This window comes from Saccopteryx bilineata, chromosome 1 (assembly GCF_036850765.1).
Source record: "Saccopteryx bilineata isolate mSacBil1 chromosome 1, mSacBil1_pri_phased_curated, whole genome shotgun sequence".
NCBI lineage: Eukaryota > Metazoa > Chordata > Mammalia > Chiroptera > Emballonuridae > Saccopteryx > Saccopteryx bilineata.
This window is the reverse complement of record NC_089490.1, coordinates 98,432,663-98,447,748: the sequence shown is the minus strand read 5'-3', so window position 1 is coordinate 98,447,748 and position 15,086 is coordinate 98,432,663. Positions and strand designations below refer to the sequence as shown.

The following is a 15,086-nucleotide window of genomic DNA, read 5'->3' as shown; positions in this document are numbered from 1 at the left end:
AATTTGGTAGGTGAGTTATGTTAGTAAATGCTAAAAGGTACATTCTCAGGTGTGATGCATAGATCCCTAAGACCATTTTGGGGGGAGGGTTGCCTCCGAAGGTATAATATGTTATCAAAATTATAGTAAATGTTATTTGCATTTTTTTACTGTGTTATCTGTGCACTGATGATCCAGAAGCATTACTGGTGCCTTAGTGTAAATCAAGGCAGGGACAACAGGCTGTAGTTATTAGTCATTGTATTCTTTTAGTATCAGTTTAAAAATTCACTGTTATTAAGTGGTGAATTTGTTCTAGAAATTCCTATACTTTTACTTACTCATCACTTTACCATTTGTTTGAAAAGTAGGTTGCTATTTTCTTCCTTAAAAAAGGAAATGGGTGGGTGATGTGTTTAAACAAAAAATTATAAGTTATTTGCATGTGCTTACATAGATCATACAATCTTCTGTGCATAGTTTGCTATTTCCCTCATAATTGTTATTTCTCCCCCTCTTTTTTGCCAAGCTGCATTTTCTGTTTCTTATTCCTTAATCCCAACATGAATGACCATGGCAGAGAAACCCAGTTTGGCTATTAGAAATTCAAAAGAAGAATGGCAAGGGCCATCAGAAATTTACCTTTGGGTTTGGTAGGGGGAATAGTATCAGTGCTTGAAATTTTTTTTTTTTTTTTCTTTTCTTTTTCATTTTTCTGAAGCTGGAAACAGGGAGAGACAGTCAGACAGACTCCCGCATGCGCCCGACCGGGATCCACCCGGCTCGCCCACCAGGGGCGACGCTCTGCCCACCAGGGGGCGATGCTCTGCCCATCCTGGGCGTCGCCATGTTGCGACCAGAGCCACTCTAGCGCCTGGGGCAGAGGCCACAGAGCCATCCCCAGTGCCCGGGCCATCTTTGCTCCAATGGAGCCTTGGCTGCGGGAGGGGAAGAGAGAGACAGAGAGGAAAGCGCGGCGGAGGGGTGGAGAAGCAAATGTGCGCTTCTCCTGTGTGCCCTGGCCGGGAATCGAACCCGGGTCCTCCGCACGCTAGGCCGACGCTCTACCGCTGAGCCAACCGGCCAGGGCTAGTGCTTGAAATTTTGCTTCTAACCTTCACAAAACAAGCCAGGCCAAGTCTTATATTCTACAAGCCAACCAGAAATTCTAATTGTTCCACAAGATAGTACAATCAACTTTGTGTTCTGCGTTCAGTTATATTTTATTGATTGCACAGTAGTACATATTAGTTATTATTATTATTGATTGCCAGTAAGGGAGGGTCAGGTAACTGAGGATTTTTTTGTAAATAGTTCTTGATCCCTGTGAAAATTCTACCTTTTTTTTGTGAGCAATGAAATTCAAGTTTAGGAAGTACTAATATAGACATTTTCATTAATAATAGAAAATAACATATAATAATACCATATCACATTTAATTAATTTGCTTTAGAGAAGATTATTATTTAATTTCATGCCAGTTCTGAAATTCTAATTGTGAACCAGGAGCATGTCTGAGTTCTCTGAGGCGCAGGCGAGTAAGTACTGAGGAAACTAGCACTGGCAGTTGCTTTGATGCCATAGGTTGTAAGATGAGTAAAGTGGCGGCCCTGACCTTTGCCCCCATGTAACCCACAAATCAGAAAGAGAGATCAGAAAGCAGCTCTCATCTTGCTGATTACCAAAATTGGTAGGAAAATAATTTCTTGAACTTACTTTTCCAAATTAGAATGGTAGGGTAAAACTTGTAATTAAAAAATAGTATCAACATTGTTCTAGTTACACCACTGTACTAAACAAAAATAGTGTGAGTCCTACCTGTTATTTTATTTTCTGGTTTTATTTGAGTGAAATAAATTTAAATTTCTTTAGACATCTTTTAAAGTTGCTTTTTCAGAATTTCAGTGCTTAGAGGTAGTGAAAACAACTCTCATGCCAGTGGCTCAAGAGGTGAGGTTGTGAATTTCATATAAAATTGACAAAAGAATGGCAGGTGTTTTATGTCATTTACCACAATTAATATGCGAAGGCAGTGAGGTTCATCTTATTTAAAAATTATCCATACAACTTAAAGTTTAAAATAAGTACAGAACAGCTGTGTAAATTATTTTAAGGAAACTTTTTCTGAATAGACTTTTGCGAGGAAATCATCAATAAAACTCAACAGGATGGTGTCAGATGGGTACTGGACTTATCAGGGTGATTTCTTCATAAGTTATATAAATGTCTAGTCACTATGTTGTACACCTGAAACTAATATAATATTGTATGACAGCTGTATTGAAAAAATATAGGAAAAAATGTTTTAGAGACAAAAATAACAGGTTCTGGAACCAGTAACTTCTCTTTTTTGATAAAATTTGGCATAGCAAATGAAAGTTGGAATCAAGCTAAAAGGTGACAGAAGCCTATAGCTGGTAGAAGTAAAATTGTTCACTTCAATATCATTGGCATATTTTTTATTAACTCAAGTTCAGCTAGGATATAATTTTGTTGTCATGATTCATGGATAGCTGGGAAATATCTTAAGTTTAACCCAGATTCTACCAGGTACATTCATACACATAAAAGTAAGCATCATCTGTGATTGTGGAATTACTATTATTTAGTTTAATTACATAAGGATTTGCGGATCCAAGACCAAGGGCTCTTAAGACATTTATAAAACTAGCTCTGGCCAGATAGCTCAGTTGGTTAGATCATGGTTCTGAAGCACAGAGGTTGCCAGTTCAATCCCCAGTCAGGGCTCATACAGGAACAGATCTGTGTTTCTCTCTCTCTCTCTCTCTCTCCCTCCCTCCCTCCCTCCCTCCCTCTCTCCCTCTTTCCCTCCCCTTCTCTCTCTCCCTTTTCTCCCCATTCTTCTTCCCTCATCCCCTTTTCCCCCTCTCTTTCCTTTCCCCCCTCCCTCTCCCATTTCCCCCCTCTCTCCTTCTCCCCTTCTCTCCTTCTCCCCCCATTCTTCTCCCCCCTCTCCTTCTTCCCCTCTCTCCCCTTTTTTCTCTCTCCAAAATCAGTCAATATATATATTTTTTAATTCATAAAACTAATTTTGTTAAGCTTCAAGAGTCAACAGAGTAGCCACCTCAGCCATCCTTGTGATTGGAGTCATGTTGAGGATATGGGCTGGGAAATCCATCATATCTATTTCTTGTTGTTGTTTTTTTCCTGTGAAGGACTGGCCAGGGCTAAGTCAGTTCCCACAAAGACCTACTCAAATGAAGTTGTCACTCTGTGGTACCGGCCACCTGACGTGCTTCTTGGCTCCTCAGAGTACTCAACACAAATTGACATGTGGTAAGTATATGTGAATGTTACTGCCATTTATGATTTTGAAAGGATGTACCCATTAACACAGTACAGTACTGACCTGTTTGACTTTTAAGGAGGTATTATTTTAAAGAGCCACAATATAAGCAATAACTAAGATTTCTGACACATAAGATCACCTAGGTTTGCATGCCATTTCTACCACGTATAACTGTATAATAACTTTATTCAAATTATAAGCCTGTGCCTTAGTTTCCTCATTTAAGAAATGGGAATACTAACAATAATGACTTTAAATGGCTGTTCTGTGGTTAATGTTCAGATCAAATTAACTAATATATATAAAGCACTTAGAAGAGTGTCTGGTACATAGTAGTTTAAAACAAAATTATTGTTTTTTTATCATTTGAAATTCACCAAAATCTACTTGTTTTAAGCTGATCTAAAAATAATAATATATTGTTGCCGTCTTTCTCATACACCACTTTGATCATGATACTCCTTCACTCAGACGCTTTTGCTCCTTCCTCATTCATTACCTGTAGGAAAAGGTACAGTTCTTCAACTGGACACTTAATAGTGATATCCATAAAATGCTTCTAAACTACTTTTTTCAGCGCACTTTAGATGATTCCTCTATACCAGTGGTCTCCAACCTTTTTTGGGCCACAGACCGGTTTAATGTCAGAAAATATTTTCACAGACCGGCCTTTAGGGTGGGAGGGATAAATGTATCACGTGACTGAGACAAGTGTCAAGAGTAAGTCTTAGACGGATGTAACAGAGGGAATCTGGTCATTTTTTAAAAATAAAACATCGTTCAGACTTAAATATAAATAAAACGGAAATAATGTAAGTTATTTATTCTTTCTCTGTGGACCGGTACCAAATGGCCCATGGACTGGTACCGGTCCACAGCCCAGGGGTTAGGGACCACTACTCTATACAGATGTTCCCTTTTAACCAAATAGGCTACTCATTGTGTCTCAAGGATAACCTGGGCTTTCCTACCTGTGCTCACCCATCCCTCTGGAATGCCTGCTCTGTTTCTCTGGCTGGGGCCTGGACCTAGGCAACTTTGAAAACAGTTTTCCATAAACCCTTCCTGGATATAGCCTAGCCACTGGCTGCACATCTTCTCTGAACTGTGGTTGCCTTTAAACGCCTCTACCCTTCATGTGGCGATAAATCATATACTTCCGTTATCTTGGGTTGAACAATTGTTTATAATTTTGGTTTGTATAACATTTGTTTTAAACTTATTTTCTAAATTGTAAAATATACATAAAATTTACCATTTTAACCAATTTTAAGTGTATAGTTCTCTGGGATTAAGTGCATTCACATTATTGTACAACCATCACCACCATCCATTTTCAGAACTTTTTTCATCTTGCAAAATTGAAACTCTGTACTCATTGAACAACCACTATATCTTCAGCCCCTGGCAACCATTACACTGCTTTCTGTCTCTTATGAATTTGACTTTTCTAAATACTTCATATTAGTGAAATCATATACAATCCTTTGGTGACTGACATATTGCACTTAGCATGTCTCCAAAACTCACCCATGTTGTAGATACTTGACTTTTATATGTGTCAGAATTTCCTTCACTTTTAAGACTGAATAATCATTGCGTGCTTGTGCCACATTTTATTTATCCATTCGTCTGTCAGTGTACACTTGCATTGCCCATTGACTATTGTGAAGAATGCTGATATGGACATAGGTGTACAAATATCTCTTTGTGGCTTGCTTTTGGTTCTTTTGAGAATATATGTAGGAATGGAATTGCTGGCTTGTAATTCCATATAAGGGTTTTTTTTTTGTAAAACTACCATATTGTTTCCCATTATGGCTTCATCATTTTCTCTCTATATAACATTTTAATATATAAAAATAAATTTTATATATAATTGCTAGATTGTGATTCCTTTAATAGGAGGACTGTATTCACACATCCTAGAGAGAATATCCATTTGTTGAACCTCTATCCATTTCTCTTCATTCTCTTATACCCATACTCACACACTCTCCACTTTGCCACCCACCTGCTTTTTCTGCATAAACACATCTTGAATCAACTGCTTCTCCCTATCCCTACTGCCCACTATCTAACCCATAGTAAATATTAAATCAATATTAGCTCTTGTTATTGTTATTCTCCAAGGGTCATGCTGAGGAAAGCTGGACATTTAACTCGGAAGAACTGGATACATAGCATTATCGACATTGAGACAAATAGGATAAATATTAGTGTCTCTGCGGGAGGTTTTCTAAAAGCAGGCTAGTACAAAATTCTTCAGATAGGTGATCTTTAGGAAAATATATTTGTGTGCCATATATGTAAATGGATTACTCATCATTTTTATGCTATATTTTAAAGGGGCGTTGGTTGCATTTTCTTTGAAATGGCTTCTGGAAGACCTCTATTCCCAGGATCAACTGTGGAAGATGAACTGCACTTAATTTTCCGACTGCTAGGTAACAAGAAATCTTTTTCCCAGTGATTTCTTAACTACAGCTGACTAGCTAGACTTCTTTTTTAAAACTGTCTTTTAAAAATACATTTAAAAATTGGATGCTGAGACTAGCATAGATGTTACCATGTGACTTATAATTAGCATAATTATGATAAAGATAGATCCTTCTAGGTAACTTTTTTTATTTGCTGAGTTCTACTTTTGTGAAAGAGCAGAGAAGAGAAACATTATTGAAAATTGACCTTTAGCATATGATTAGGAACTCTTTTTAGCTTAGATGGTAACTAGATAGGAACTCGTTCTAGCTTAGGTATCAGCTGAGCATCATCATTTTTATGACATTATTGCAAAGTCCAGAAAAAGTTCATATGTTTAATATTTCTATCATGTCTTCTTCAGTTGAAAGTCATATCATCTACAAAATAGCAAATTATTCCGTAAAACTTTTTTTTTACTTATGCCTACTTATATATTTTTATGTATACATAAATTTTGACATATTTATATAATTTTTTTTTTTTAATTCAGGAACTCCATCTCAGGAAACTTGGCCAGGTGTTGCTTCAAATGATGAGTTTAAGAACTACAACTTTCCAAAATATAAACCGCAGCCTCTAATTAACCATGCACCCAGGTATTTTTTTTTTTAAGTCAAAGGGGGGAAACCAGTGCGATTCTTTTCCTCTCGTGAAGCACTATGCACAGTAAGGATTCAATATTTAATACACATACACAGTTCATAAATATTTTAGTATCTAATTTCATTAAGTTCCTTCAGTGACTAACGATTACCAGAGTATGGTGAATAACAATTGAGCTATTTGAAAAATGAATATAGAACACATGTATTAGAATTCTAGAGTTTATATAGACTGTTCCCTTTCCCAGAAAGAAGATATTAATTAAAGCCTTATTCAATGCCATGAAGAGTGTGATGTAATTTTATAAAGAATTATTCTATATTTACTTTAGAAAAAAAACCTACAGAATTATTATAAGTAAAATCCTGACTCTGACAAAAGGTGACTCAACAGTTTTTAGTCAAAGTTAATGACGTAGGCCCTGGCTGGTTGGCTTAGCAGTACAGCATCAGCCTGGGGTATGGAAGTCCCGGGTTTGACTCCCGGTCAAGGCACACAGCAGCGCCCATCTGCTTCTCCACCCTTCCCCCTCTCCTTCCGCTTTATCTCTCTCTTCTTCTCCCGCAGCCAAGGCTCCATTGGAACAAAAGTTGACCCGGGCACTGAGGACCGCTCCTTGGCCTCCACCTCAGGCACTAGAATGGCTCCGGCCACAACAGAGCAACGCCCCAGATGGGCAGAGCATCGCCCCCGGGTGGGCATGCCGGGTGGATCCCAGTCAGGCACATGCGGGAGTCTGTCTCTCTGCCTCCCCGCTTCTAACTTTGGAAAAATACCAAAAAAAAAAAAAGTTAATGATACAATTTGTATTTGAAGAATATAAACTCTGATCTCTCAGATCCTCAATGTTGGCCATTCAATTATAGTTTTTTCTCAAGCCTACCTCCAGATCCATCTAACACTCCCATTAAAATTTGGCTTGCAGAATGTATTACATTTTAGTAAATAACAGAATAACTAACCTCTTCAACTGTATTTTTTCATCTTTCCTTAAAAAAAAAACAACACCAATGATACTAAGTAAAGCCAATACCTGTTTTACTCAAAAGACATTCACATTGCTCACAACATAATACACTTGCTCTAGTTTCATTTATTCTGCAGCTATGAAAAGGTTAGCAGTACACTTCTGATACCAAAAATGTCTTTAAAGTGTTTATATGAATAGATGTTCTTATTGTTACCGTAGCAACTAATAACATTCTAAATAGACTTGTTTAGGAAGAGTCATATTATTTGTTAGACTTTTTGTGTGTCTTTCTCAAGTAGCATAAATCTTATTTTGTCATTTATGTATTGCTTGCTATTGTAATGTCCAGTATAGAAGGTTGAAGCTCTTCTTTAAAGCAGAATCTCTGTGGCCTGAGCTCCGAGCTTGTCTGTGTCCAAGGAGCCCTGTGTATTTGTCAGAATAAAGAGTCTGGAGAATGTCTAGGTCACAGCATCCACAGTACTCATGTACTCACTATGAGCCCTCAGATGGTAAAATATTCTTTATTAATAAGTGTGCTTTTGGAAGTGAAAGGCAGCAAGATAGAATTTGTGATTTCTGATCAGGAGATTATCCCATTAAGATAATCCCTAATCTACTTCCTATTATATTAAATTCATCACAATAATTATCTGTCTTTATTTACTATATCATTGGTTGTTCTTTTTTATAACTTTTTTATTTTTTAAAAAATTGATTTTAGCGAGAGACGAAGGGGGAGAGAGAGAGAGAGTGAGAGAGGAATATTGATGTGTTCCTGTATGTGTCCTGACTAGGGATCAAACCAGCAACCTCTGCACTTCAGGACGTTGTTCTAACCAACTGAGCTATCTGGGCAGAGCTATCATTGGTTTTATGGCCCTTTTAAATTAAGTTTTATGAAGTTATTGAGGCATATTTAAATTGAATTTATAGTTTCTATTACCCCGTACTTAGCAGACTACCCTGTAAAAGTTTGGTGAATGACTCATCCATGTTTATCTTGACCACAGTGATATACATTGGGTCACTTTTCCTTTTGTTTTCACCTGTGTAGTGGGAAATGGGAAAATGATGCTTTTGTACTCTTGCTTTCTTTGGACCACTGTGAAAATTGATGGAATTTACTTAAGCCTTCCTAATAAATAGAGGTTACTTTGTTTTGATACAGAATGGTGATTTTAAAACTTACATAGTTTTTTATTTTTTTTTAAGACTTTATTGATTTTACAGAGAGAGCAGGGATAGCGGAGTGAGAAGTATCAACTCATAGTTGCTTCACTTTAGTTGTTCATTGCTTGCTTGTTGTATGTGCCTTGTTGATGGGGCAAGCCCAGGGTTTTGAACTGATGATGTCAGCAATCCAGGTCTATGCTCTACGCCACTGTGCCACTACAGACCAGGCAAAAATTCTGTAGTTTTTAGTAATCTAATATTCTTGAATATTGGAAATTTGAATGGAAGTCCAGTTATTTATGGTTTCTTCTTAAAACAAGCATGATTAGTCTTTTGAGGGTAAAACGTTTTCGAGTCTATTTGAAATCAGCAACAAGAGGGGGTTATTTTAAGGCACTATATTTCATAGATTAAAACACTTGGGAAATGGTTTTATTTGCAAAGTTGCTGTTAGCTAAGGTAGAATAAACTGCCACTTGTTTTCTGTTGTTTCTAGGTTAGACTCTGAAGGAATTGAATTGATAACAAAATTTCTTCAGGTAAGTTGTATGTTATTTTGTCATTTTAAATGACTTCTCTGAGCCTCAGTTTTTTATCTATAGAATGGGATCAGTAATATCTCTTTAAAAATTTGTCTTGCAAATTAAATAAGATTATTTATTATAGTATCTAGCATGCTTAGGGTATGTGCTTAAGTAAAAAATATTATGGTTTCTCTTCATGTGTTTTATGGGTCTCCTATTGCGACCCAGAACAGTCTGAGGTAGTCAACTGCTGGCAGTGACTAACTAGGTCAAGGCCGAGTTCTCTGCAATCTTGTTCTTTTTCTCCGTTATACTTGCTGTTGTATAGGTTGCTGCACCTCAAATAACATTCATATTCTCATTCAGAGCAAGACAGAGAGTATAGGGTTTCGTCAGCCACGTTAGTCCTCTTGTATCTGGAAAGCAAAGGCTTTTTCCAGAAATCCCTGTAAGGCTTTTTCAAAATTAAGTCTTATTGGCCAGAACATGAATTACAAGGGAGTCTGGGAATTAGGGAGAATTATCATAATTAGCCCAAACTTATAATAGTCATGATTCATGATCCATCTGTTGGAGTTGGAAGCATGAATACCTTAAATAAATCTAGCTTATCAAGGAAAAAACAGAAGTGGGTATTGAATAGGTAGGTAATTTAATAAAGACTGTCATAAAGATTTTGGGTATATCTTCAGTGATCCATTGTTGTTCATGAAGAAAAGTAACACAATAGTTCAGATATTTTAATTTCAATCACTTCAAAAATACAAGGAATCTAAACTTGTAGTTAAGATCCATCTTCATCTTGGAAATTTGGTACTGAGGTATACTCTTGACTACATAATCTCAATAGCAACTCAAATTAGAGTGTATCTAGAGAACCTCCAGATTGATTCTTTAAAAATGGTATTGTATTTATCAAGTAATCAAGATAAAAGTAGTGCTAATATCCCTCCTTTTACAGTATCTAGAGAAAAAGTTAATGAAGCAACTCTTTGCTCTTTCACAGCATGAATCTAAGAAAAGGGTTTCAGCAGAAGAGGCCATGAAACATGTATACTTTCGAAGTCTGGGACCAAGAATACATGCTTTACCCGAAAGTAAGAGAAATTTTAGTGTTCTCCTCTCTGTCTCCGCACCCTCTTTATTTTCATTCATGCAGGGCTCGAGACTGGGATGAACTAGGGGTTTAGGAAGACATTGCTGTTGGTTTTTAGCCTAAAATTCTAATCTTGTGATTAGATCATAATTTCTTGAAAGGAGTTCATTTGTCTTGTTTGCCTGTGTTTTAATTCATTTGACAGTGAGCACATTGCCACTACTCTGTTTTTGTTTTTGTTTTGTATTTTTCTGAAGCTGGAAATGGGGAGAGACAGTCAGACAGACTCCCGCATGCGCCCGACCAGGATCCACCCGGCACGCCCACTAGGGGGCGATGCTCTACCACTCCAGGGCGTTGCTCTGTCGTAACCAGAGCCACTCTAGCGCCTGGGGCAGAGGCCAAGGAGCCATCCCCAGCGCCCGGGCCATCCTTGCTCCAATGGAGCCTCGCTGCGGGAGGGGAAGAGAGAGACAGAGAGGAAGGAGAGGGGGAGGGGTGGAGAAGCAGATGGGCGCTTCTCCTGTGTGCCCTGGCCAGGAATCGAACCCGGGACTCCTGCACGCCAGGCTGACGCTCTACCACTGAGCCAACCGGCCAGGGCCTTTGCCACTACTCTGTAAGAGATCAGTAGGACTTTAGGCATGGGTAATTCGTCTTATACTGGACTTAAGTTGGAACATGCCATCTGATGATAGACAGTATCGTTAGTCCCAGACTGTATTGCCGATTCCTAGTTGTTAAAAATGGATTTCATGCATAAAATATGAAACACAGCCAAACATAAGATTGTTTTCTTGAGAGAGTAGAGTTCCTTTTCAAGATATAAAGATTTCCTTTGCTGTTGCGCTGACAGTGGTGAGCAGATTGCCCATCGCTAAACCAGCCCATTTCTCATGCCTGATGGAACTGCTTGATTTCACTCATAATATTCTTTTTTTTTTATTACCTCAGTGTTTTACTTTAAAATTGAGTAAGGTGAGTACAAAATTAGGAGACTCTTTGGGAACTGAACTTAAAGGCTTGCATTGATTCCCCGTTCTCCTTTACTAGACAGTGTTGATTCATCCACGTGTGTTTGAGTGGAATCTAAAGAATGTAAGACTGTTCTCTTAAAACTTACTATATATTTTTCAATGAAAGGTTACTTCTCTGGCAGAGATTGCAAATGAGAAAGGTGAATTACAGGTATTTTTAAGGTGATGGTTATATTTCATTATTAATATCAAGTTTCATAGTTTGAGGTAGGCAGTTAAGTACAAACCTAATCTTTGTTTTTCTTTTAAAAATCTGAGGATAGTTTGAGGACCTACCTGATACCTTCATGCCACCATTGGGAGGGAGGAAAAAAGACAGAGTTAAAACCAAGTAACATTTTGATTAGGTCTCCCAACCACAGTAAGTCCTAGACAATGTATATTCTCCTTAGAGAAATGCATACTTGAAGCATCATTTAAAGCAGAGTCGGTGGGGAGGGAGTTCTGAAGGGAGATTATTTCCTTCTCCTAAAACATTGGGACCAAAGGGAAAATATTTCAGCAGGGCTATAACCTTATAAGTGTAGTATAAATATTTCATGCTGAGTCAGTATTTACTTTTAAACATTTGTCTATAGTTGGGTTTATTTATTTTAATAATGTTAGACCTTCACCTGATAATTTTTGTCTATGCATTTTAGGTGTCTCAATATTCAGTTTGAAAGAGATTCAGTTGCAAAAGGACCCGGGTTTTCGAAATTCTTCTTATCCAGAGACAGGTGTGTTTGTCATAAACCATTTCACGTGTCGATCATGAAATTTTGTGTGGAACCCAGTTTTTGGTTTACAAATTGATCAGTAAAATTATTGATGTAAAAACCAATGTACAGTGTTCCACAACTCTCTATGTTTAGCATTGCACATACTCACTTTTCTGTATGATGTGGGCAGCTCAGTAATTCTTCAGAGAAAAATCTGACTCAGTCAAGTCAGGGAGCCTGACAGCTGCAGATGGCACAGAGACCTTTTACAAGTGACCTGGCTTGATCACTGCACACGTCATCCCTGGCACCTGAGGCAGAAGACACATCTTGTGCTTCCCTAGTCATCAGGTTCATCACTTCGAAGCATAGAAGCTGTAGACTGACCCATCGACAAAGGGTCATTTAAGACAGTGCTGATCACTCTTACCATGGAAAATTAGCTTTTGCTGGTGGGAAGCTAAGCTTCCTAGAGTCACCAAGTACTATATGTGAGATAAAAACTGAACCTTGAACTGCCTCATAAAATGACTTTATATTTTAGGACATGGGAAGAACAGAAGACAGAGCATGCTCTTTTAAGTCTGATAACATGGTTTCAAGCCCAGCCCCCAGCCTTTCTTGTCAATCAAGGACTCAGATCTGAAGGCGATTATTTCTTTTGATGGACTTGGAATCTCCGTTTGTCTACACTGTCCTCTTCACAGTGGAGTCTTTTTATTTCAGACCTACAGATTGTTTTTATATTTGTTGTCACAGTGTGACAATTTTTTGTACAGTTGGTTTAAAGTCTTCTCTGCCATTAGAGCCAGTAGGTTACAGCTATTGATGTAACTGTAGCTGCAATTTTTGTGCAGGACTGAGAAACACAGTGCATTATTTATTGCGGAATCATTGCTGCTAAATAACTACTGTCTGTTTATTTAACACAACAGTTGAATGCCTGAAGAAGTTGCAGTGGCTTTATTATGTGAATGCATCTGTTTCTCCTCATGAATTGTTTTACTGCTGCATTTTTTGTTTGTTTTTAAAATTAAACTGCGGTGTATCCTGGAATGTAAATTCAGCTTTGCTTAACAGTAAAATAAGTGAGCCATCTTGAACACTCTAAGTTCATGCTATATGATCTATATAATTTTTTTATTGAACATTGGCAAATAGAGTAGCTAGGAAATTGATAAGCACATTATGTTTAGGAAAGCATGTGATGCAGTTGATTCAGCAAGTGAATACGTGACATTTTGGGGATCTCACATTAGAGACCAATAAATTAAAGCACCAAAATTATTTATTTTTACTTTTCCTCATTTCAGAACTATTTACTGCATATTATTGGATATTTGTATACTAATACACTTACCTGTTTTATACATTGTGCTTTAATTTAGTTAAAACGAAACCATACAAGTCCAGTCAAACATGAGAGGTCATGTTTTTGTTTGTTTTGAAAGATGATATATCATTGAGGAACAACTTACATATTTCATTTGGAGGCTGTCTATATGCGTGTGTTTTAAGAACATTCACTTGGAATCAGCTGAAAGCTGAAATATGTCTATGAAATGAGCCATGATAAATACAAATGGGAAAAGTGAGAATTGTTTTAAAGCGTTGTAGGTATTCTCTGTTTACCAGAAATAATTATTACAGTTTTAATTATGCATCTCTTTGAACATCATAAACACACTTTGGTGTAGGTAACAGTGTTTTAAGCATTTGTGTTAACCTTTAAGGTATTTTTGTTTAGTGCATCTTACAAACTACAAATCTTAATTGGTATATTTTGAGATTGTCATGTAAATTTTTGGCTTATATTCATGAAAATAGTCATAACTTAATTTTTTTCCTGACATTCACTGTAAAACATTCAGGGGTCCTACCATTTCTGTTCAGGAAATCTTGTAGTTTATTGTTATTTAACAGTATTAAGTGAATTTTTGTATATTTCATTTTAACTTTATTTGTGAATAGAGATTGTGGCATGTTTAGGGTGTTATTTTAATATTTCATGATACTGAAATTTTAATTTTTTAAAAAATTTCTGGAAGAAACAAATTTATGTGTAATGGTGAATATTGGACCACTACTGCTTTTCACGTTTGTAAATTAGTTTTATGTTAAACCCTGTAGCCTAACAAACTGCTGTTATTTCTAACTGACAGACATGTATTACTTTGAAGGTTATAAATATTATGTGGAAATTTCTCATTTTGTTTTGAAATTTATAATAACAAAATCTTCATGTTGTTAAAATGTGGTTTTGTTGTCACAGTTCTTTTTGGGGGAAAGAAGGTCTGTGCAGAATGGGATCTTTACTTTTATGGGACTCACTCTTAAGGTAATAAAGTCTCATTGTGCCAATATTTAATTTAGATTTGTGCTGGCCCAACTACAGTCATCTGTAGTTTTACAGGATAGCACTCAATTATAAAGTCATATTTTTGATTTCATAAGTTATAGATTTGATTTGTTGAAAATTTGAGTTATTCATAAGTTTGATTTTTGCATATAAAAAGTGGATAAATGTAATCTAGTACTTACCTAAAATTCTTCTTCCTAGGAAGTCCTAGGAATGTTTATTTACTTCATTAAGGAATTTAGTATTTGTGTGTGTGTGTGTGAGAGAGAGAGAGAGAGAAAGAGAGAGAGAGAGAGACAGCGGAACAGACAGCCCAGAAGGGAGAGGGATGAGAAGCATCAATTCTTTGTGTGGCACCTTAGTTGTTACTTTCTCATATGTGCCTTGACTGGGGGGCTACAGCAGAGCAAGTGACCCCTCGCTCAAGCTAACAACCTTTGGGCTCAAGCCAGCGACCATGGGGTCATGTCTGTGATCCTATGCTCAAGCCAGTGACCCCATGCTCAAACTGGTAAGCCTGCGCTCAAGCCAGTTAGCTTGGGGTTTCGAACCTGGGTCTTCCGCATCCCAGTCCAACACTCTATCCATTCTGCCACTGCCTGGTCAGACAAATTTAATATTTTTTTGATGCTTGAGTACCATTCAGATCCTGGAAATTTTTCAGTGAAGAGAACTGAAACTCGGAAATGTTGAAAAATGTTTTATTGAATTTATTGGGGTGACATTGGTTAATAAAATTGTTTCAGGGGTACAGTTCTAGAATACATCATCTGTGTATTATTGTGTTCACTACCCAAAGTCAAATCTCCTTCCATCACCATTTATCGCCCCTTTACTCTCATAAAC

At 37.1% G+C, this 15,086-nt stretch overlaps 1 protein-coding gene across 1 annotated transcript in view; it reads left to right on the top strand.

Moving 5' to 3' along the window:
* CDK17 (cyclin dependent kinase 17) overlaps positions 1-14,134 on the top strand; it is a 103,006-nt gene extending 88,872 nt beyond the window's left edge. Inside the window, exons 11-17 of the mRNA XM_066262072.1 lie at positions 3,157-3,277; positions 5,640-5,737; positions 6,265-6,370; positions 9,020-9,062; positions 10,054-10,144; positions 11,822-11,899; positions 12,426-14,134. Coding sequence (XP_066118169.1) covers positions 3,157-3,277; positions 5,640-5,737; positions 6,265-6,370; positions 9,020-9,062; positions 10,054-10,144; positions 11,822-11,899; positions 12,426-12,463 — 575 coding nt within the window. The 3' untranslated portion in view covers positions 12,464-14,134. The remainder of the gene's footprint in view (positions 1-3,156; positions 3,278-5,639; positions 5,738-6,264; positions 6,371-9,019; positions 9,063-10,053; positions 10,145-11,821; positions 11,900-12,425) is intronic.
* The last annotated feature ends 952 nt before the right edge of the window (positions 14,135-15,086 follow it).